Below are 24,030 nucleotides of genomic sequence, written 5' to 3'. Positions count from 1 at the left end.
GCAGGTGATACCAAGCTGGGAGGGGCTGCAACTGCTTTGGAGGATAGGGTCAGAATTCAGAGTGATCTGGACAAACTGGAGAAACAGTCTGAGGTAAACAGGATGAAGTTTAGTAAGGACAAATGCAAAGTGCTCCACTTAGGAAGGAACAATCAGCTTCATACATACAAAACGGGAAACGACTGTCTAGGAAGGAGCACTGCAGAAATGGACTTGGGGTCATAGTGGACCACAAGCTAAATATGAGTCAACAGTGTGATGCTGTTGCAAAAAAAGCAAACATGATTCTAGGATGCATTAACAGGAGAGTTGTGAGCAAGACATGAGAGGACATTCTTCCACTCTACTCAGTGCTCACTAGGCCTCAATTGGAGTATTGCGTCCAGTTCTGGGCACCCCATTTCAAGAAAAATGTGGAGAAATTGGAGGAGGTCCAGAGAAGAGCAACAAGAATGACTAAAGGTCCAGAGAACATGAGCTCTGAGAGAAGACTGAAAGAACTGAGCTTGTTTAGTTTAGAAAAGAGAAAACTTGAAGGGGACATGATAGTGGTTTTCTGATACCTAAAAGAGGGTTACAAAAAGGAGGGAGAAAAATTGTTCTCCTGGGTCTCTGAGGACAGGACAAGGAGCAATGGGCTTAAACTGCAGTAAGGGAGGTTTAAGCTGGACATTAGGCAAAACTTCCTAACTGTCAGGGTGGTTAAACACTGGAATAAGTTAGCTAGAGAGGCTGTGGAATTTCCATCACTGGAGATATTTATGAACAGGTTAGACCGACATCTATGGGGGATGATCTAGGCAGTGCTTGATCCTGCCATGACGGTAGGGGACTGGACTCAAGGACCTCCTGAGGTCCCTTCCAGTTCTACTGTTCTATGAAAGAAGAACAGAATCATTTGGGCATAAGCTCTCATGGGTAAAATATATGTTCAAATAAATCTGTTAGCCTTTAAAATGCCACAAGATTCCTGGTTGTTTTTGCAGATACAGACTAACATGGCTACCCCTGACTCCCGTTAAAATGTTTGCCAATACAGACATTTATCAGATCCTGACAACCAAAGTCTCATTTGAACTGAACACAATATCTGCAGGAGAAAGTAACCGTGAAAAATCCCAGCTGTTTCTAGAAACCCTTCTAACCCCGAATGTCAGAAAACAAGAGAGTGTTCAAGCCCTTCCACACTATGCTCAGCAAAACATGGGAGATGACCACGGTCAATAATCTGAACCTCCAAGTTTGGTGCCAATGATTCTTTTTGTTGCACTCTTTCCTCCGGTGAATTTGGCAGCAGACAGTGGTTGGCATGCAAGAGTATTTCAACCACTTGTCACTACAGGTGGAATTTTGAATCCAAAAGGGGAATTTACAAACTCACAGGAACTTGCCTAACCGTGACAAGGCAAAATTGGAAGCGATGGCTTTTTGGCTTGCCAATTTCGGCCAAGGGGCACCGTGCGCTTTGAGGGTAGTCCTCGCTCTATCAAAGCAGAGTGGCTATTTTCCAAGCTGGACTACCTCTAAGACAGCAAGAGGCTCACCATGAGGAAGTTCACTTTTAAGGAAATTATGTCAGAAAATTATCATGGAAGGACAGAGTGACCAACACCGCCGTCCTCAAGCAAGCTGGAATCCCAACCATGCACACCCTCCTCAGGCAGCGTCGGCTCCGCTGGCTTGGCCACATCCACAGGATGAATGATGGAAGGGTTCCAAAAGACATCCTGTATGGTGAGCTAGCCTCTGGCAAAAGACCTCCCGGACGCCCCCAGTTGCGCTACAAAGATGTCTGCAAGAGAGACCTCAGAGAGGTAGACATTGAGCTGGACAACTGGGAAGAACTAGCAGACGACTGCAGCAGATGGAGGCAGGGGTTACACAAGGGCCTTCAGAAGGGCGAGTTGAAGATCAGACAGCTAGCAGAGGAGAAGCGAGCGCACAGAAAGCACAATAAGGACTTGCCAGACACCCACCACATCTGCAAGAGATGCAGCAAGGACTCTCACTCTCGTGTGGGTCTTCATAGTCACAGTAGATGCTGTAAATGAAGCCCTCAATTGAAACGGGCGCGATCCATAGTCTATGCAAACTGAAGGATGCCTACTACTACTACTACTACGTCAGGAAATGCAAACCAGGATTTCTAGAAAAACTACTAGCTCTGACAGGAATAAAATACATCTTTATACAAAAAAAAATGTAAAATGTGGATATTACCTTTGTTGTTGTTGTTTTTGGGTTTACTCCTTTGTGCCCTGATTTTCCAAGATTTTATTTATTTTTAACCCAATACAATACAAATTCTCAGGTCTTTTTAAAACAAATCAAAACTTTGAAAACCTGGAACACCAGCAATACTGCAAACAACCAAAACCCCAGTGGCAATTTCTGGCAGGCAAAATGCAATTATCTGGGATGGAATTTGGCAAGGAAAGTGCAGCCAACAGGCCAGATTTGCCACGTGATCCAGGGTGACAAAGAGTTAAGAGCTTGATTTTAAGTTTCATTCAAAATGTGAGCCCTCTTGCTATGCTGCACCCCTGCTCCAGGCCCAGTGCTTGTACCGAGGGAACACGAGTGCCCCTACTGTGCCATCCACAGCACCTCCTGTCACACCCAGGTTGTACTGCCAAGCTCAGACCCCCCTCCACACCCACTTTTCCTGAAGGATCAGGCGAGACTGCAGCCTGAGCTCACACGGTGGCAAGTCAAACTGCAGTTCAAAGTGTTATTGCCCAATATAGTTTGAGTTGGAGTGTGGGAGAAAGGGGCTCTCACTGGCACCCTATGCAGAGGGCAACCCCCCCATGCTCCCACTTACTTTATTGAACCTGGCAAATGGATAATCCTTTCCCTCCTCTGCTGCCCTCCTCCAGTGGTAGAACATTGCTCCATCCTTTCTGGCGGGGTTGGTGAAGGGCATCCACTTCCAGGGCCGGACTTTCTTGGAGCCCAGCTTTGCCTTGACTGTGCGATAGCCCTGAGTGGTGTCACTCGGCAGAAGCGGGGGCGCATCCCTGCAGAGACAAGGCCTGGGCTGAGGAAAGCAGTAGGTTGCACTGCATTCCTCTGGAGAGTCCTTGCCGTAGATCCTGGCAGCACAGCAGGCGAGGCTGGTTCAAGTCCCATTCCTGGGTTTGTGCTCCCCAGGACACAAAGTCACCATGCACAGCTTCAGGGTGACACTCTGGTTTGGGTTAGGCAGAAGCAGCTGCTTCCCCACCTGCCCAAATCGACGTAAGCTCAGCACACACATGCTCCAAAGCAGAGTCAAAGCCACCAGGCATAAACAGGGCATATTTAAACTAGCGCAAATGGCAGATTCTCTGTAACTGAAGTCTTTAAACCATGATCGGCAGCCATAACTCAGTACGTCTCTGCCTTCCGGAACAGACACTTGTTCAGGGTGGATCTGCCGGGGTTCGATTTACAACACATACTGAGTGACGCGTGAAAGCGAACCATCAGGGCTCTACGGTCGACCCTGGTACTTCCCACTGTGGTAAGGAGTAGGGGAGGTCGACCGGAGAGTTTCTCAGAGGGCTCTGCTACATGAACGGCCAGAAAAATCGGTCTACACTACTCTAGCTCCAGCTCCGCAATTGTCATAGCTGCAACTGCATATTTTATATCGACTTTTTTGGTCTAGTGTAGCCCTGGCCTAATTCAGCCCAAAGTCGGGATCTGGGGTTACAGGAGTGGTTCTGTGCAATGTGCAGGTCAGACTAAATCACGATGGTCTCTTCTGACCCTAACACACTGGTGGGCAGGCTGCGGCCTGCACGCGGCCCAGCAGGGTTCTCAGTGTGGCCCCTGAGATTTTTTGTTTACTGCCGCCCACATGCAGGGTTTCCAGACTCCACTGGTTTCCATCCATGCCGTTGCCCCTTACTTGTATACTAAACTGACACACATGTAAAGCAAGGGCCTATGAAGGGAGGTGCGTGCTGATGGCTCACAATACTGACTGGGAGAGCCATGTGCTCCCTCTGCATCCAGTCGAGGTGCTCGTATGGTTCAGTTAGCACATCCGCAAATTCTAGGTACACGACCGCAGTTAGCAAAACTACCCTATCCCTGCTCCCATCTTGGTTAGGACAATCTTGTGGCCACTGAAATGAAGGAGAGTCACTCCCACAGCCCATCACCAGGCTAGGTTGCACAGTGCTGCCTAACGTCTGAGTCTGCAGCATAATGCTTGTGGAAACAAAAGCGGCTCTTACTCTTAGTGGCACACACAGAGGAATTTGACACCAGAGGGTGTATATACTTCCCCGGGTGATTAGCTGTAGGGTGACAGCACCTTTCTCATCACCAGCACAGGGGTGGGCCTCCCCACTTCAGAACGAGACAGAAAATTAAAAAAAGAAACAAAAGTGAGAAAGGGTCTGGTGGAGATGGGATGGAGGGAGTTAAATTTTAGGGGCTGATCTGTCAAAGATTCAAAGTGTGACAAGCCCAGGCAATGACAGGGTAGAGCCATGGCTGGGTGCCACTACTCCCATGAGACTGTGCAGAGCATGAACCCCACGCCCTTACTTTTTATCCGAATAGAGAAGTGCGTAAACCTCTCGATGCATGCCCTCCGGCCTCTTAAACGTCAGCGTCTCTGAGGATTTCTTGGATTTTTTCTGAAAGAGAAGATTTAGGATTTAGATTTAGAGTTAAAGGCACAAGAGATCATTAGATCTCACAGTCTGACCTCTCTCTCTTACCAGCGATTATACTTCGCCCAGTTATCCATGTATTGAGCTACATAAGTAGGGTTTGGCTTCTAGAAATTAAACCAGTCTGACTCAAAAACATCAGGAGATGGAGAATCCACGCTTCTCTGGGCAGTTTGTTCCAGTGGTTAATCCCCGTTGCTGTTCCAATGAGGACTGGATTCTGCCACTGATTCTGTCTGGCTTCAGCTTCCAGCCACTTGCCCTTGCTCAGCCAGATGATTAAAGAACCCTTGAGGATCCAGAATTTTCTCCCCAGAGAGGTACTTGCCCACTGGAATCAAGTCACCTTTCAGCTGCCTTTCTGAGAAGCTAAGCAGACCGAGTTCTCCAAGTCTCTCTCAACCGTAAGTCACTGGCGTTGCTCTTTTCTGCATCCTCTCCAATTTTTTAACATGTGGCCAGCAGAACCGGACCAGCATTCTGGGACTGACCTCACCAGTGCTGGACACAGTGATAAAATCACCTCCCTGCCCCTCCAGCTAGTGCTTTCTGGGCACTGGGACAACATTAAACTTTTTGATTCTTCTGGAATTATCCCAGGATTCCAAGATTCATAAAAGTTAACACCAGAGCCAGAGATCATCTCAAGACAACTCTTTTAGGACTCTGAAGTGCAAGTTATCCAGGCCTGCTGATTTTTAAGCACTTATTTCTAGGAGATCTTGCTTAACACCTGTGGAGTACCTGGATTGCTTAACACCTTCCTAGGTTACTAAGGGACTAGAAACTACTTCTCCATCCTGCATCTTCCAAATACAAAACATAAATATTTATTGGATCTCTCTACATTTTCTGCAACAGCATAGTTTTAGGTCTCCACCTAGTAACACGCCTATTCCATTCTTGGAACTTCTTTGGCTACTAATACACTATTAAAACTCCTTATTTTCCTTAGCCTGGCCAGCTGGGGATTTTTTCCCCCTTATGACATTAGTCTCCTTTGTCTATTTTCTAACTTGCATAGCTTCCTAACTGCTGTTGATTTTTATCTATTGCCCCTCACTCCATTTGCTCCATGTTGCTTGCCCCGCCCCTCACTGCTGCCTTCACTCTGTCACACAACTGGGATGGGATTTGAATCAGTTCTCCTCTCTGACTGTGGCTTTTGTTGCTCTAGCAAACCTCTTTAAGAGCCCCCAAATTTCACTCACATTTTTCTGTCACATTTTTCTTCAGTCAATTTTCCTCAGCTTTGAGAATCAGCCCTTTGCAAACACCAAGTATATACTTTACTGACTGAGGCTGTCCTCTCTTTGCTCATATTGAATGTTACACTATGATCACTGGTCTGTAGGCAAACACCAAGTTCCAGCCCACTGATAAATTCATCTTTATCCATCATAATAATTTCTCCAATCAAGTTGCCTCAGGGTTACCTTCCGTATTAGAAAGGACCATCTATAATTTGTAGAAACTTTACTGGCTGCATAAGGCCTCCAATGCATGTCTCCCAAACTAAAGCGTCCATAGCCCTCTTTATCGCTCACACATTACAGACAGGAATTTAAGGAGTCTCTGACTTCCCTTAGCAGTACATAACCGGTCTGTACCAAAACTTCACCCCTGGCTTTGTAAGTGAGCATGTTGATCCATATGCATTTAAGACCCTGTGGTTCTGAGTACTCAATAAAACTTTAAAACAAGTCACAGTGTCTTTACGGCAGAGTACCAACTCATAAATCTTTAGTTAGATCAGTCTTTGCACTGAAAAGAAGAGAGCTCTCCTTCTGTGTGAAAAGACGGATGTCTCCATGGGGAATGCATTGACTGCAGTGGCATTTTCTTTATTATATAGTTTATGCTCAAACTGGACAGTCTGGGGTCTGTACTACATTCTTGGTTCTCTAGGATTTGAGTTCCTGTCTGTCAGCCTCTCAACCCCATGGTGTCTGACCACAGCATAGCATTAACGTATTTAGCTTCACAATGCCTCTGTGAAGTATGGGAAAATATTATACCCATTTCACAGGTGGAAAATTGAGGCCTGCTGTGAATTTTCTTATTACAGATAAGTCCTAAACGATTTGCTCAAGGTCACATAGGGCTCCTGTGCTCAAGCCAGAGATATCGCTGGAGTCCCAATTTCAAAGCCATAACCCCACAGCCATTCTTCTTGATTTGGTCACACGTTTGGCATTTGACTGTTTAGATTTCTAACAAAACATTTGGATTTGGTGAACACAATCCTCAGGAACACAAGGTGCACAATGAAAATGACTGGGGGCTGGGGCACATGACTTATGCAGAGAGGCTGAAGGAACTGGGCTTATTTAGTCCGCGGAAGAGATGAATGAGGGGGGATTTGACAGCAGCCTTCAAATAGCCAATGGAGCCAGGGTCAAGGAGCAATGGTCTCAAGTTGCAATGGGGGAAGGTATACGTTGGAAATTAGGGAAAAACCATTTCACTAGGAGGGTGGTGAAGCACTGGAAAGGGTTACTTATGGAGGTGGTGGAATCTCCATCCCTACAGGTTTTTAAGTCCTGACTTGACAAGTCCTGGCTGGGATGCTTTAGTTGAAGTTGGTCCTGCTGTGAGCAGGGGGTTGGACTCTGTCTCCTGAGGCCTCTTCCAGCTCTAAACTTCTACATTTCTATGAGACAGGTAACTGAAGTCACAGAGAACTCAGGAGATGGAAGTATGCATAAGATGCCCCATATGCCTTTAAAATGTCCAAACTACCATAATAATAAGAACTATTTATTTTCCACTAATCTTTTTCAGTTCTAGACATTTGAGGTGATACTTATGAGACCAGTACATAAAAAAGCTCTCAAATATCAATGTGAGTTTTCAAGTTGGTGACTAGGCCAAAGAGTTCAGGCCCACAACCCAAGTACCTTGTCAGAATTGATGATGTCCTTCTTGTTGATGGTTCCCGTGTTCTCGGACTCCACACCCCCCAGCTCCAGAATATCCCGAACATCTGCACCCGTCGCCATCTTGCTCTCTGGAGATAGAAATGCACCAGTTAAAACAAAAGGCCAATCAACAGGCAGCCACAGAGCATATCTGCAGATTGTTCCCTGTAAAATTAACCACTTTGCTCATCTCCTGCCATCTCCAATAGCCTTCATACCTCCACCACAAGTGGGCCAGGGGGAAAGAGAGCTCAGTGGTTTGAGCATTGGCCTGCTAAACCCAGGGTTGTAAGCTCAATCCTTGAGGCGGCCATTTAGGGGTCTGGGGCAAATAGATTTAAAAAAAAAAGAAAAAGCCTGTCATGGATGGTGCTTGGTCCTGCCATGAGGACAGGGGACTGGCATCAATGACCTCTCAAGGTCCCTTCCAGCCCTATGAGATGTGTATCTCCATACATAAAACAGACCAGGTCATAACTCCTCATTCAGCAGAAATTTTATTTGATTCTAAAATGGGCATCTCTGTTCTTCAGATGCCTAACTACAGAAAATGAGAAGTACCAGTGAGGGGTACCTGTTCCTGGAAGAGAACAAAGGGGTTGCCATACCAGCATCATTAACAAAGGAAGAGTAAATAAGTCAGAGAACATCTTATTGCCTCTATATAAATCCCCGGTAGCCCACATCTTGAATACTGCATACAAAGGTGGTCATTTCATCTAAACAAAATATCTTGACATTGGAAAAAAATCACAAAAAGGCAACAAAAATTATTAGGGTTTTGGAAGAGCTGTCAGGTGAGGAGAGCTTAAAAAGGCTGGGACTTTTCATCTGAGAAAGAGGAGGCAAAGGGAGATATGACAGAGGTCTATAACATCATGATTGGTGTGGAGAAAGTAAATAAGGAAAAGTTATTTGTTTGTTCTCATAACACAAGAACTAGGGGTCACCGAATGCATTTTATAAATAGCAATTTTAAAACCAACAAAAGGAAGTATTTTTTCACACAACGCACAGGCAACCTGTGGAACTCCTTGCTGAGGGTCCCTCTAATTTTTTCCATCCATGTGAGGAATACATTTTCTTATGTGCACTGAGGCATGTACACATGCGCGTCACAAACAGAAACACACGCTACAAGCTGTGGGCAGCTGTGGGCACTGCCAATCACCTGGGTGGCACCTGAATCTCTTCTTGGCAGATGCCCAAGCGCTCGGCTTACATGGAACATGGTTCCTGGCCAGAGGACATTCTGCAGACCAGGCATTTGAAAGGGTTTGAAAAAGAACTGGATATATACACAGAGTGTAAGTCCATCAATGGCTATTAGCCAGGCTGGGCAGGCCTGGGGTGCCCAGCACCTGTTTGCCAGATGCTGGGAATGGGTGATGGACCACCTGGTGATTGTCTGTTCTGTTCATTCCCGCTGGGGCACCTGACACTGGCTGCTGTCAAAACATAGGAGATGCACCTTTGGTCTGACCAAGTATGGTTGTTCTTATTTCTTACGGCTCACGGCCAAGTATGTGCAGCCCAATGACCCATCTCTGAAAATGGCCAGCACTGAACTCCTCAGAGGATATCTTTAAAATGGCCAAATTATTTTGACAAGGAAAAGAGAGGTCAAGTCTAAAAACCACTGAGAAGCTGAGGGAAATAAGTGACTTTTCCAATATAAAATAGTACAGAATTCACCAAATACTTTAAACTTCATATGCAACGCACCAATGGACAGGCAGCCTTCTCTCAAGCAGCACCCACCGTTTCCAAGTATACTGCACAGCAGCTGAATAAGGGAACGTATCTAGCCAAATGCTCCCCCTCTCAAATAACATATCCCACTGGACCTTTATAACCGCACAGAATAGAGAAGGGTCTTAGCCGAAGCTTTACACACAGTGAAAGTGTCTGGTGTTTTACTTAATTATTGTGAATCCAGGGATGTTGGGATTCGAACAAGTGGCTGCAGCGAGACTTGCCATCTCCAACCAAATAGTTAAACAGCCCCTCCTAGATCGCCATCTCCTAAGAGTACAAAAGATGCCCCTGGATGGCTGCATATCCAGTCAGACACCCAGCCAGCTATAAGAGGACAACAATTATTACGGCACATTCCTCATAGGCACCAGCATAGCTGTGCTGCTTCCCCTGCAACCTAATAAAAAGAAACTTTTAAAAAAGGAAAATCCTTGTAAGTGAGAAGCTGCCTCTTGCCCAGAAGGGATCAGGTGTGAAAATCAGTCCTGTTACCTGCCCGGACCCCCGAGTACACAACCCCACCTGCTGTAAAGGCTGTTAGTGCTGCCTTCTCCTGGGGATTCACCTAAAAGAGCATATCCAAAACGACAACTGGCCGGGATTTCCCTAGGATGCCGTGACGGTCACTGAGGCCCACTAGGTCATGGTGGATGCATTTTCAGCTCAAACTGGATGTTCTTTGAACAGATCTGCCCTAGGAACTCTTGAGGGAAGTTCTCTGGCCTATCCAATAGAGGTGGTAGGAAGATCATAGTAAGAACAGCCACCCTGGGTCAGATCAAAGGCCATCCAGCCCAGCATCCTGTCCCCTAAAAGGGGCCAGTGGCAAGTGCCCCAGAGTGAATGAACAGAACAGGCAATCACCAAGTGACCCATCCCGTCACCCTTTCCCACAGAGGCTAAGGACACCATCTCTGCCCACCCGGGCTAATTGTCATTGATGTATTTTTCTCCATGAATTCATCTAGTTCTTTTCTGAACCCTGTTAAAGTCCCGGTCTTCCCAACCTCCTCTAGTCAGGAGCAGTGCTCCCTGCAAGCTGAGCGCTTGGACATCTGCCCGGAAGAGATTCAGGTGACATTTCTCCAGCCTGGCAGTAGCAGCCTTGCCCCACAGCACACGCAACATGACCGCAGAGAGGGACTACTCCAGCCAGGCCAGAGTGCCCCTGCCCGCAGCACTCCCAGGCTGAGCCTCTGCAGAAGGGGCTGCTGTGGTCAAGCTGGAGCACTCCCCACCCACAGCAGTACTGCAGGCAGGGATGCTCCAGCCTGGCCAGAACACCACTCCCCAGAGCACAAGGGCTGCTGTGCCCCCCCACCTCCAGCAACCCAGAGCCACCTCCCTCATTGCTGGCCAGTCCTGCCCCCCAGGTCCGCAACCCGTCCTCAGAGCCCCTCCGCCCCATCCTTAGAGCCCCCAGCCCCGCCCCCTGCCGCATCCTCAGAGCCCCCCAGCCCCACCCCCTGCCCCATCCTCAGAGCCCCCAGCCCCTCCCCCCAGCCCCACCCCCTGCCCCATCCTCAGAGCCCCCCAGCCCCTCCCCCAGCCCCATCCTCAGAGCCCCCCAGCCCCACCCCCTGCCGCATCCTCAGAGCCCCCCAGCCCCTCCCCGCTGCCCCATCCTCAGAGCCCCCAGCCCCTCCCCCCAGCCCCATCCTCAGAGCCCCCAGCCCCAAACTCAGAGCCCCCAGCCCCACCCCCTGCCGCATCCTCAGAGCCCCCCAGCCCCATCCTCAGAGCCCCCAGCCCCACCCCCTGCCGCATCCTCAGAGCCCCCCAGCCCCATCCTCAGAGCCCCCCAGCCCCACCCCCTGCCGCATCCTCAAAGCCCCCCAGCCCCACCCCCAGCTCCATCCTCAGAGCCCCCAGCCCTGCCCCCTGCCGCATCCTCAGAGCCCCCCAGCCCCATCCTCAGAGCCCCCAGCCCCACCCCCTGCCGCATCCTCAGAGCCCCCCAGCCCCATCCTCAGAGCCCCCAGCCCCACCCCCTGCCGCATCCTCAAAGCCCCCCAGCCCCTCCCCCCAGCCCCATCCTCAGAGCCCCCAGCCCCACCCCCTGCCCCATCTTCAGAGCCCCCCAGCCCCTCCCCCCAGCTCCATCCTCAGAGCCCCCCAGCTCCTCCCCCCAGCCCCATCCTCAGAGTCCCCCAGCCCCTCCCCCCAGCTCCATCCTCAGAGCCCCCAGCCCTGCCCCCTGCCGCATCCTCAGAGCCCCCCAGCCCTGCCCCCTGCCGCATCCTCAGAGCCCCCCAGCCCCTCCCCCCAGCCCCATCCTCAGAGCCCCCAGCCCCACCCCCTGCCCCATCCTCAGAGCCCCCCAGCCCCTCCCCCCAGCTCCATCCTCAGAGCCCCCCAGCTCCTCTCACCACCTGGTCCGGGGCCGCTGCTGCAGCGATTGGGGTCCGACGCGGGGAACTTCCGCTCTCCCCAGCGCCGAACCGGAAGTGCCGGGGCCGTTAGCGGCTGGAACGTGACGGCCGGGCGGGGGCGGGGCCGCGGTCGGTGAAAGGGGCGGTGAGATCCGGCCCCGCCCCCCGGCCGAGCTGTCCGCGCGCTCTGCCGGCCCCGCCCCGCCCCGCTCCGCTCAGCGCGCTCCACGCCGGGCAGGCGGGCGGGGCCGGCAGACACGTGCGCAGCCGGGCCCCTAGCCCCGCCCCCGCTCGCCCCGCCCCTGGCCCCGCCCCCGATCGCCCCGCCCCCCCGCGTGTGTCCCGGGGCGGCTGCGTAAGGCGGCCGCGAAGCTGCGGTCGCGGCTGAGCGCTGCCCCGCGCCTGGAGCAGGGCCGGAGAGCGGCGGGGCCGGGGCCCAGGGCCCTCAATCCCTCCAGCCGCTCTGTCGGGAGAGGCCGCCCGGCGGGACAGTGTCGGGAAAAGCCCTCTGCCGACACCTCCCTTCCCCCCTCCCCCCCGTGGGGCGGAGCCAGAAGCCGCCGGCAGCCGCCCGCCATCAAGAGGTGGCCTTAGAGGGTCGCCAGCCGTGGGGGAGGGGTCCGCCCCAGGAGATGCGCGGGAGGGGTCCGCCCCAGGAGATGCGCGCGGGGGGGGGCGGCCCGCCCCAGGAGATGCGGGGGGGGGGGGGCGGCCCGCCCCAGGTGATGCGCGCGGGGGGGGAGGGGTCCGCCCCAGGTGATGCGCGCGGGGGGGAGGGGTCCGCCCCAGGAGATGCGCGCGGCCCGCCCCAGGAGATGCGCGCGGGGGGGGGCGGTGCGCCCCAGGAGATGCGCGGGGGGGAGGGGTCCGCCCCAGGTGATGCGCGCGGGGGGGGGCGGTGCGCCCCAGGAGATGCGCGGGGGGGAGGGGTCCGCCCCAGGTGATGCGCGCGGGGGGGGGGCGGTCCGCCCCAGGTGATGCTCGGGGGGTCCCTCTGCCGGTTTCGCTTCTGTCCCTTGGGAACCGGGGCGAGCTGTGCCGGTAGCAGCCCGGGCGCTGGCAGCGCAGGGCTGGGTCCAGCTGTCAGGGAGGGCGGGGTCCCCCGCCCTGCGCCCCGTCCACACTCAGGCCTGACTCAGGCCGCAGGGAGAGCCTAGAACTGCTGCTCAGCACAGGAACCAGGAGCCATCAGTACAATCCGTTTTGGGGAGAAGGGCTTGGGGGGGGTCCCCGAGCCTGGCCCTGGCCACCCTCCCTCCCTTCCTCCCTCTCCAGCCAGAGGAGACTGCCCCCTTTCCAAATGCCTAGTTCCAATTCAAACCCGCCCGCCCCCTCCTCCCCCCTTCCTCCTATTTCAGGGGGAGAAAGGTGTCACCTGGCTGCCTGGGATACAAAGAGTTTGGAGGGTCATTGTGTATTTGTGAGAAGTCATCACACTGAAACTCCCATTACAATTGTGCATTGATGCTGTGTCCAGGGAAACTGAGGCACTCGCTTCACACTACAGGGCATCAGAAAACACAGGCAACCGAAGAAGAGGAATAAAATCTTCATAAACTCCTCTTCGTCACACCAGCATACCTCTGTCTGTCCCAAGTCACACCCCAGCCAAGACAGCATGGAGACAAAAGCCGGCAATTACAAATAATTGATAAGGGAAGCAAAGGGACATCAGGAGACATCTATGGCTGGCAGGGTTAAGGGGAGTCCGAAGGAGATTTTTAAAATATATTGGGAATAAAAAGAATCCTGGCAATAGCATTGGTTCATTAGTAGATGGAAAAGGTAGGGCTGTTAACCGTAATGTGGAAAAAGCAGGCGTGTTCTGTATTCAGGGAGAAAATTGATGATGTTGTCATACTGCATGGTGGTGTTAACATGCTTTCCAGCCCACTACAGTAGTAGTTTTGGAGGGTATTAAATAGCAGCTACTGAAGTCAGACATTTTGAAACCAGTAGATCCAGAGAACTTACAGCCAAGTTTTAAAATAGCTGGCTGAGGAGCTCAGTGGACTGCTAACCTTGCTGATCAATAAGTCTTGGAGCCCCAGGGAAGTTCCAGAAGGCTGGAAGACAGCTACTGTGCCAATTTTTTAAAAAGGATAAACAGGATGAGCCAGGTAATTACAGGTCTGCCAGCCTGACTTAAATTCCTGGCAAAACAAGGGAGCAGTGAATTCAGGAGTTGATTACTCAAGATTTAAAGGAGAGTGATGTTATTAATGTCAGCCAGCATGGGCTCATGGCAACCAGATTCTGTTGAACTAACTTGGTATTTTTGATAAGCTTGCAGCTGTGGGAAAAGATAGTGTTGACATGACAGACTTTAACTTGTACTGCACAACAGTTTGATTACAAAGCTAGAAGGATGTGAAATGAGCAGGGCTCAGGCTCACCGGCCTGAGAGCAGGCTAGCTGTCCGATGTCACAGAGCGGTGCTCCTTCCCTGGTGTCCTGCAGAGGGCGGTGCTTGGCCCTGCCTGTGATGTTTTATCAGGAGCCTGGAAAAAAACATGAAGCCCTCACTGCAAAGTTTACATAGGCCTCACCAGCGGGGAATAGTGAGGATGTCACTAATTCACAGCAATCGAGCTTGCTTGGTAAATGGGTACACTTCGGCCTGGTCTAGACTCAGAGGAAAAATTGATTTTAGATACGTAAGGCCAGCTACGAGAATCGAAGTATCTGAAATCGATTTTTGCCACCCAGGGGGAGGCCGATGGGAGAAACTCTCCCGTCAATTTCCTTTACTCCTGAGGACTGCCAGGAGTACCAGGGTTGACGGTGGTGTGAGGACAGTTTGATTTAGGCTGTCCTCATTAGGCATGCTAAATCCAGACCAGGAAGATGGACTGCCAGCATGTTGCTGTTCCCAGAAGTGATGATGTACCCAACAATATGAGTTGAACGTAGCTAAGGGTGACTGTGTGCAGCTAGGAATGGAGAACGCAGGCCTTGCTGCTAAGAGAGGGAACGCTCTCCTGCAGGGCAGGTACTCTGAGAAAGATTTGGGGGTCTGGTGGATAATTAGCTGGACATTAATTCCTAGCATGCTGCCATGGCTGAAAGAATGACCCCTACCCTGGGAGGAATATCAAGGAGGAGGAGGACAGTTAGTTTACCTCCATGTTTGGCAATGCTGTGGCTGCATTTCAAGTAGGGTGTTGATAAGCTGGAGAGGAGTCAGAGAAGGCCCACTGGAATGGAGGGTGCCAGCACAGAATGGTGGCTGTAGAAGAGTGGAAGGAACTTTGAGAGGTCATCTAACCCAACCCCTGTGCTGAGGCAGGATCGAGACCATCGCCAGCAGGCATTCAGCCCACCTGTTTTCATAACCCTCAGAGATTCCACAGCTTCCTGGGGGGTGGGGAGGGGGCACCTATTCCAGAGCGTAGCTCCTTGAGCCTTAGAAAGATTTTCCAAATCCTGATGTCTAACCTAAATCTCTGGCAGCAGATGGAGCCCATCACTGCTTGTCCTGCGTGCAGCAGACACCGAGAACAATTCGTTGTTTATCTCTTTGTAATGGCCTCTCATGTATTTAAAGACTGTGATCAGGTCCCTACCTCCTCCGTTTTCTTTTTGCAAGTCTGACCAGGCCCCAGGTGTTTAACTTTCTCTATAGTTCAGGCTTCCCAATCCTTGTGTCATTTTTGTTGCTTCCCTCTGGATTGTTCACCTCTTTCCCTGAGTGCTCAGAACTGGGCACAGCACACCAGTCAAGCCTTCCCCAATGCCATGTAGAAGGGGACGATTACCTCTCTGGTCTGACACACAACACTCCTGCTAGCACACTGCCGGAGGATACTAGCCTTTTCTGAAACTACATCTCATTGCTGATTTGTGACCCATCGCAACACCTAGATCCATTTCAGCAGTACATAGAAACGGCCACTCTGGGTCAGACCTAAGGTCCATCTCGCCCAGAGTCCTGTCTTCTGACAGCGGCCAGGGCCAGCTGCCCCAGAGGGAGTGAACCAAACAGGCAATCACCAAGTGATCCCTCCCCATTGCCCTTCCCACCTTCTGACAACCAGGCTAAGGGCCCCAACCCAGCCTATGCTGGCCAATACCCACCAATAGATCTGTCCTCGAGGAACTTATCTTGCTTCTCTTTGAACCCTGCTATAGTCTTGGCCTTCACAACATCCTCTGGCCAGGAGTCCCACAGGTTGACCGTGCATTGTGTGAAGTTGTACTTCCTTTTGTTTGTTTTAAACCTGCTGCCTATTGTTTTCATTTAGAGACTTCTGCCTCTTGTGTTGTGGAAAAGAATAAACGCACTTCCCTATTTAATTTCTCTGCACCAGTCATGGTTTTCTACTCTGTCATATTCCCCTTAGTCATCTTTTTCCAAGCTGAAAAGTCCTACTACTTAGCCAGTGATTCTCCATTGTGTAGTTGCACAGTTTAGTTTTTCTTCCTATGTACAGTACTCGTCTTTATTGAATTTCCTCCTGTTGATTTCCAGTTCTCCAATGTGCCAAGGTCCTTCTGAGTTTTAATACCGTCCACCAAAGTACTTGCAGCCCACCCTGGTGTGGTGTCGTCTGCAGAGGTTGTAAGCGTGATCTCCACTGACCTAAGTCATCCACGAAAATGTGGAAACACCCAGCACTGACCCTGGAAGGAGCTCCCTATAAACATCTCTCTCTCTCTCTCACACACACACACATACACACTAGACAGTAACCTCTTGTCAATTACTCTTCGAGTGTGGCCTTCTGACCAGTTTTGCATCCACCTTACAGCAATTGCCTACAGACCATACTTCCCCAGCCATGAGACTGTTGCATGGACTGTGTTAGGAGCCCTTCTGAAATCTAGATAGGTCACATCAGCAGCTTCACCCATACTCACTAGGCTGGTAACACTGCCACACGAGGACAGCAGGCTGGTTTGGCAGGTTAGTTTGACTCATAACGCTGGCTGCTTCTTATAAGCCAATTATCCTGGGGACTTACGCATTGTTTCACAATTTGTGTCCAGGTATGGAAGTCCGGTTGACTAGTCTATAATTTGCCAAGGCCTTTGTAAAGATAGTTGCTACTTTGCTTTTCTCCAGTCCTCTGGGAACTCACCTGTCCGCTCTGAGTTCTCACCCAGAGTTGCTAATGGTTCTGAGATTGTTTCTCCTATTCATTTCATACCCCTGGGATGAATTTCATCAGGCCCTGCCAGCTTGAATAGAGCTGTTATCTATCTGGTCCCTAACATGTTCTTTCCCTATTGTGGCTCACATTCCTTCTCCCTTGATGTTAGTGTTAATTATGCTAAGTACCCGGTCACAATTTACCTTTTTAGTGAAGATTGAAGTAAAATGGGTGTTAAACAACTCAGCCTTCCTGATAGCATCCATTGTTCCCTCTCCTTCCCTGCTAAGTAGAAGACCTCCACCTTCCTTTGTCTTTCTCTTGCTCTTAATGTATTTCTAAAATCTTTTCTTAGGGCTTTTTCTTCCCCTTGCTGGGGTAACTCATTTTCTGCCTTAGCCTGGCTGATTTCGTCCCTATGTACTTGTGATATTCTTTTGTGTGCCTCATTAACAATTGGTCCATGTTCCCAGGTTCAGTGGGATTCCTTTTGGTATTTTTCAGGTCACTAAAGAGCTCCTAATGGAGCCTCTTTCTGTTCTTTCTATTTTCTGTGTGCATTGGGTTAGTTTGCTGTTGCACCTTTAATATTATCTCTGCGAGAAACTTCCAGATCTCCTTTACCCCAGAGAACATGCCACCAGTTCTCAGAGCTTGTGAAACTGCTTTGTGGGTGTCTGTCCCTCACGTCTTCCTCACCTTAAACCCAGGAAATCTCTCATTTCTTGGTTGCAGACACCCAAACGTCCTTCCAGCTTCAGGCTCACAACCAGTCCCTCCCTATTGGCAGGCTCACACCTGTTAGGTGCCCCAGTTACTTCCTTCAGCTCCTGACCCCAACAGCAGACACCTTCCAGAAACACATGACATTTGATTTCACCTGCAGATGCCTGGTAGTGTCCCCACGCCACACCCTTTATTGCCAGGGCTTGTATTTTGGATGTTGCTGTTTACGCTAGAAATGCCTCCTCTGCCTGATTGGGTGAGCAGCCGTGGATCCTGCCCAGGACAGATACCCCCTTGTATCTTCATCTTGAGATTTTCTGCTGGTCTGCCTGTCACCTCCTGCTGGACCTCAGAACAAGCGTCTATTGTCCCAACGCGTAGTCCCGGCTTTCCCCCGGTCTGTCCGTCCTTGGTAAGCTGCACCCCTCCATCCCTCCCTGAAGTGGATCCCATGACATCTCTGTGGTGCCTATTCAGTCCTGATCCAGTGACATCTCAGGTGTGCAGCAGATTCCAATAGTGGTTTCTCTCAAGTTGTTCCTACTGCCCTGTTGTAAGTGTACACACACACACACACACACACACACACACACAGAGTCACCTTCCCCCTTTGCACCTAGTTTAAATCCTCCCACCTATCATGGCTGTGACATTCAGGGGGATGTTTTTTCCAGATTCCTGACCAATATATCTGTGCGGGAAAACCTTTGCAGCATAGCCTGGCCTTAGACTGCTAGCTGCTTGGGGGAGGTCAGGCCTAGAACATCTTTGTGTTCTAGGTTTGTACAGCTCCTGGCGTAGTGGGTTCATGGCCCAACTTTATGACTCCTGTGCACTGTGGCTATACACATAAATAAAGATAAATCCACAGAGCCCAGTGGTGTCAATTGCCTGGTTCCAGGCTGGCCCTGACCCCTGTGGCATGTCAGGTTGCAGATTATCAGACTGAAAATGGATATTTCCAGCCTTTGCAATGGGGGAAAAACCAATTTTCGTAATGTGAGCTGAGTGTAACCAACACAACTCAGTGAGGTTTGCCAGCATCTGCAGACAGCCCGGATAAGTGGCTCCACCAGCTGTCCGGCCCCATTCCCTACTGGTTTTATCGGGGTGCCCTGTGCTGATGTGCCAGCATTAACACTATTAGCACGTCAGATGAAGGAGCAGCGCGTTAGCATCAGGAGGGTTTTTTAAACCCTGGAGTGATGAAGACAAGGCTGTAGCTCCACTTGTGCTAAACCAGTTATGAACTTGACAGTGCTTTGCATCAACGCAAGATGCTACTAAGGTTTAGTTTCACTGACTGAAGACCAGATCTTTTGCTTTGACTGTCAGACTGCCAGCACCACCTAGAGAACCAGTTGGGAGAAATCCTACTGACTTATTAGTGGGCAGGATTTGTAGGTGACTGGCTTCAAAAGCAGGCTGTCCAATGTAGTGCTCAAACTACCATGCTAAGAGGTGGTTTCCGAAGCCACCAGCAGAATGCTAGACCTTAAACTGCTCAAGTGTCTATCCCCTTGTGCCTCCTATCTGTAGCTGTCTTCCAGCCTAAATGTGCAGCTGCTACAAATACTAGTTCACGCAGCATTCTTACTAAAACGAAAGCCTCCCAATGTTTAAATCTCCATTACTGCAGCTTTGCCTCTCCGCTACCGCCTGCAAGGAAATCTAACTCAGCAGGAATAGGGCCAGTGGCACTATTTTCTCCCTGTCTGGGGGAGGGAATAAAACTCACCACAGAACGGGGCATGCAGTGAATGAGTTACGGCACCACTGACACTGACCTCAGCCAGCCAGTCTGGGGGGTGATATGCAGCATGCAGTGGGAATGTCAGGCACTGTCGGTATCAGGGCTGAGTTGGTCTCTTCCTGCTGCAGGTGTAGCGCTCTTTCAATAACATGCAGTGGTTGAAAAATTATGGTTAAATCCAAGTGGCCTCCCCCCACCCATAAACTTGCACTAACATTACTCAGGGTGTTAAAACAAAAAGCAGTCAAGTAGCACTTTAAAGACTAGCAAAATAGTTTACTGGGTGAGCTTTCGTGGGACAGACCCACTTCTTCAGACCACAGCCAGACCAGAACAGACTCCATATTTAAGGCACAGAGAACCAAAAACAGTAAGCAAGGAGGACAAATCAGAAAAAAATGATCAAGGTGAGCAAATCAGAGAGTGGTTTGCTCGGGGTGTTCTGTGTGTAATGTGCAAAGCAGGAATGGGGTTTCAAAGAAAGCACCTGCACGTCTGGCAAGTAAACAAGCATCTTGTATTGAAAGCCCTGCTGCAGGGCTGAGCTGGCCACAGACGGAGGGGCAGGGAGTCAAGCCCCAGTCAGAGGGAGGGTGAGTGCTGGCGGCAGGGAGAGAAGGGGTGGGCTGGGGAAGGAGGGTGTTTCTGAGGCTGTGAAGGCCTTGGCTGCTTTGTGGTCAATGAGTGGGCCCCAGTGAGTGGGAAGGAGGCGGGGCCCACCCTGCGCGCCCCATGCTGTACGTACAGGGTCATCCAGCTGCAGCACAGGTGAGCTGGCCGCTCCCTTTGAGCCTGCAGAGCTCAGGGTCAGGCTGTGGCTCAGCTCCAGCTGGTTTTCATTTACCGATTGATTGAATCACATCAAGCCTGACAGGCAGGTGCTGGGAGGCTGCCCTTGGAAGGCCCATGTGAACATCCCCAGCTCCCGTGTCTCTCATCCTCTCAGGGCCAGAGGGGGCTGATGATCGCTTTGCAGCTAGGGCCTCCTGGGGGACATCTAGGCCTGCGTTGAGTCCCGCGTGGCCTCTGTTCCACCCGGCTTGCGATTAGCTCCACCAGGCAGGTAGCTGCCGCTTGGGTGGCAGGGCCTGGCCTGGAGCGCTACAACAGGCCCTTGCAACCCTCAGCTGAGGCAGCAGCTTCTGGGGCAGCTTTGTTTCAATGAGATCCTAGAATCCCAGCACTAGAAGGAACTTTGATTGGACTCAGGGCAGGACCCGGCACCACCTAGAACATCCCAGGCAGGTGTCTGTCCCAACCTGCTCTTAACAATCTCCAGCGATGGAGATTCCACAGCCTCCCAAGACAATTTATTCCAGTGCTTAACCATCCTGATATTCCTAATGTTCAACCTCAACCTCCTCTGCTGCAGTTTAAGCCCATTGCCTCTTGTTCTATCCTCAGAGGCCAAGAAGAACAAGTTTTCTCCCTCCTCCTCATGACACCCTTTTAGATACTGAAAAACCGCTATCATGTCCCTGCTCAATCTTCTCTTTTCCAAACTCTTTTCCAAACCATTGCCCCTTGCTCCTAGTCCTAGCCTCAGAGGAGCAGGAAAATTATTTTTCTCCCTCTTCCTTGTAACAACTTTCTAGATACTTGAAAAACTTTTTCTGCCCCACCTCTTAGCCTTCTCTTTTCCAGGCCAAACCAACCCAGTCTTCCTTCACAGCTCAGGCTTTCTTGACCTTTGTGTTGCTCTGCTGACTCCTCTTTACCTTGTGCTCCACTGTGACCCCTCCATCCCTTTCTGCAGGACTCCATCCTAGGCCATGTTTTCCCGTTTTGTCGGTGTGAGACCGATTGCTCCTCCGTAAGTGGAGGACTTTGCATTTGTCCGTACTGGATTTTCTCCTCTTTCCCTCAGGCCATTTCTCCAGCAGGTGCAAATCGTTTTGAATTTTAATCCTGTCCTCCAAAGCACTTGTGTCACCTCCCTCCCCGCTTGGTGTCCATCTGTACGTGCGCTCTGCGCCATTAGCTAAATCTCGGGCAACTTACTCAGGCTAACACTTACATGGGACCTGTGCCCAGAGCAAGCCAGGACAAGGCATTGTTCCGCTTACTCCACGCTCACCAGGGCTGGGCTGGGGGCGGTCCAGTTCTGGGCCCCACATGTCCGAACTGATGCGGACAAATTGGGGAAGGTCCAGAGAGGAGCAACAGCAATGACGGGAGGACTAAAGCCACGGGAAACTGCTGCGTGAAGACTAAACCAAGCAGGGTGGTTTGGTCTGGAGCCGGGGCACTTTCTAACAGGGGGAGGATGTCGTAGGCACAGCTCCTCGGAGGGAAATCCTCAGGACTGGCCGGGCCTTCCTGGACCCGACGTCAGAGTGCAGAGCAGCCTGCGTGCCATGGGTGGGGATATTACAGCTCGGTTCTTCCTGCTGCCCCAGCACCGCCATGTGCTGATGGGTTTGGGGGTGGCCACTCACTTAGGCATGGACCAATTGGGGGGCAGGGCTGGCTTGTGAGAAACACCTGAGGAACACTCCATGGCCTGTTGAGAGAAAGGGGCCAATTCACACCTCCCTCAGAGGGCGGCTCTGCTCCCTGCACACACTGGGTCCTGCAGGCAGGGTGTGAAAATGCCACCCAGGTGTGTACACACACACACACACACACACACACACACACACACACACGGACCACTAGGCACCTGATTCAGACCCTCCCTCCTAATCCTGCAGCAACCAGTGTCCAGCCGCAGGCCCCCAGGTCCGGGCCCACTGCAGCCTGTACCTGAGTGGCTGACACTGACTCACACTCCTTGGTGTCCAGGGGCCTGAGGGGCTGGGGAGCCGGAGAGGGCTGAGAGGCTGGTCTGGGGGCTGAGGGGCTGGGGAGAGGGTGTGGGGCCCTTACTGGATGAGGGAGGTAACACAGTAAGGCTGAAGTACTCAATGCTTTTTTTTTTTTGCCTCACTCTTCACGGAGGAGACCAGCTCCCAGACTACAGCCCTGTGCAATGCAGTGTGGGAAGGCGGTGGGCAGCCCTCGGTGGGAACGAACAGGCTGAGATCTACTTAGAAAAGCTGGACGCACACACATGCAAGGATCCGGAGGGAACTGGCAGGCGTCATTGCCGAGCCTTTGGATGTTACCTTTGAAAACTCGTGGAGATCGGGAGAGATCCTGGATGACTGGAAAAAGGCAACTGTAGTCCCCATCTTTAAAAAAGGCAGGAAGGTTAATCCAGGGAACTACAGCGCGGTCAGCCTCACCTTGGTCCCTGGGAAAATCATGGAGGCCATGCCCGAGGAATCCATTCTGAAGCACTTGAAAGAGGGGAAAGAGATCAAGAGTAGTCAACATGGATTCACCAAGGGCAAGTCCTGCCTGACCAATCTGATTAGTATCCATGATGAGGTAACAGGCTCTCCGGACATGGGGAAGTCAGTGGATGTGATAAACCTCGACTTCAGCAAAGCTTTTGATACCATCTCCAACATTCTTGCCCATAAATTAAGGAAGCATGAATGGGATACATGGCCTGTAAGGTGGGTAGAAAGCTGGTTAGATGGTCAGGCCCAACGGGTAGAGATCAAAGCCTCTTTGTCTGGTTGGCAGTTGGTTTCAAGCGGGGGTGCCCCAAGGATTGGTTCTGGGGCGAGTATTGTTCAACAGCTTTATTAATGACCTGGATGAGGGGATGGATCGCACCCTCAGAAAATTTGTGCATGACGCTAAGCTAGGAGGTCAGGTAGATACATTGGAGGGTAGGGAAAGGGTTCAGAGTGAGCTAGACAAATTGGAGGATTGGGCCAAAGGAAATCTGCTGAGGCTCAACGAAGAGAAGTGCAGAGTCCTGCACTTGGGATGGAAGAATCTCAACCACTGTTACAGCCTGGGTGCCGACTGGCTAAGTAGCAGTGCAACAGAAAAGGACCTGGGGACTACAATAGATGACAGGCTGGATACAAGTCAACAGTGTGCCCTTGTAGCCAAGAAGGCTAATGGCATATTGGGAAGCATTAGGAGGAGCGTTTCCACCAGATCTAGAGAGTTATTATCCCCTTCTGCTCGGCACTGGTGAGGTCTCATCCAGAGAATTGCATCCAGTTCTGGGGCCACCAGTAGAGAAAGGATGTGGACACATTGGAGTGGGTTCAGCGGAGGGCAACAAAAATGATTAGGGGGCTGGAGCACATGTCCTTTGAGGAGAGGCTGAGGGATTTGGGCTTGTTTAGTTTACAGAAGAGAAGACTGAGGGGCAATTTGATAGCAGCCTTCAGCTTCCTGAAGTGGGACTCTAGAGAGGATGGAGAGAGGCTGTTCTCAGGAGGGATGGATGGCAGAACAAGGAGTAAAGGGGAGGGATAGCTCAGTGGTTTGAGCACTGGCCTGATAAGCCCCCTGCTGTGAGCTCAATCCTTGAGAGGGCTATCGGGGATCTCCTGGGGAAAAGAGAAAGCTGGGGAAGAGGAGGGTGCTAGCTCCTGCCAAGGAGGCAGGGGGCTGGACTTGTCGACCTCTGGAGGTCCCTGTGAGGTGTGTGTGACACCCCAGAAGGGGAGGTGTAGGTTGGATATTTGGAAAAACTGCTCGCCCAGGAGTGCTGGCAAGTGCTAGAACACACTGCCTAGAGAGGTGGTGAACTCTGCTTCCCTTGAGGTTTTTAAGCCCTGGCTGGGATCACTCAGTTGGGGCTGGACTCAGTGACCTGCTGGGGCAGAGGAGCTGCTCTGGGGCTAAGGGTGGAGAGCTGGTTCAGGGCTGAGGGGTTGCCGGCAG

The 24,030-nt window shown here is 51.3% G+C and overlaps 1 protein-coding gene across 2 annotated transcripts in view; it reads right to left on the bottom strand.

Annotated features, from left to right (window-relative positions):
- The window catches only part of DMAP1 (DNA methyltransferase 1 associated protein 1), a 46,152-nt gene extending 34,311 nt beyond the window's left edge, over positions 1 to 11,841 (bottom strand). The window contains exons 1-4 of one of the 2 annotated variants that reach the window (XM_075002487.1): positions 11,722 to 11,841; positions 7,571 to 7,680; positions 4,543 to 4,634; positions 2,825 to 3,020 (exon numbers count right to left, since the gene is read on the bottom strand). In XM_075002487.1, coding sequence (XP_074858588.1) covers positions 2,825 to 3,020; positions 4,543 to 4,634; positions 7,571 to 7,672 — 390 coding nt within the window. In that variant the 5' untranslated portion in view covers positions 7,673 to 7,680; positions 11,722 to 11,841. Of the gene's footprint in view, positions 1 to 2,824; positions 3,021 to 4,542; positions 4,635 to 7,570; positions 7,681 to 11,718 lie in introns of both variants that reach the window. The other variant, XM_075002486.1, reaches the window with a different exon arrangement.
- Positions 11,842 to 24,030: the final 12,189 nt, after the last annotated feature.

Source organism: Carettochelys insculpta, chromosome 9 (assembly GCF_033958435.1).
Source record: "Carettochelys insculpta isolate YL-2023 chromosome 9, ASM3395843v1, whole genome shotgun sequence".
NCBI lineage: Eukaryota > Metazoa > Chordata > Testudines > Carettochelyidae > Carettochelys > Carettochelys insculpta.
This window is presented reverse-complemented; position numbering and strand designations above follow the sequence as displayed.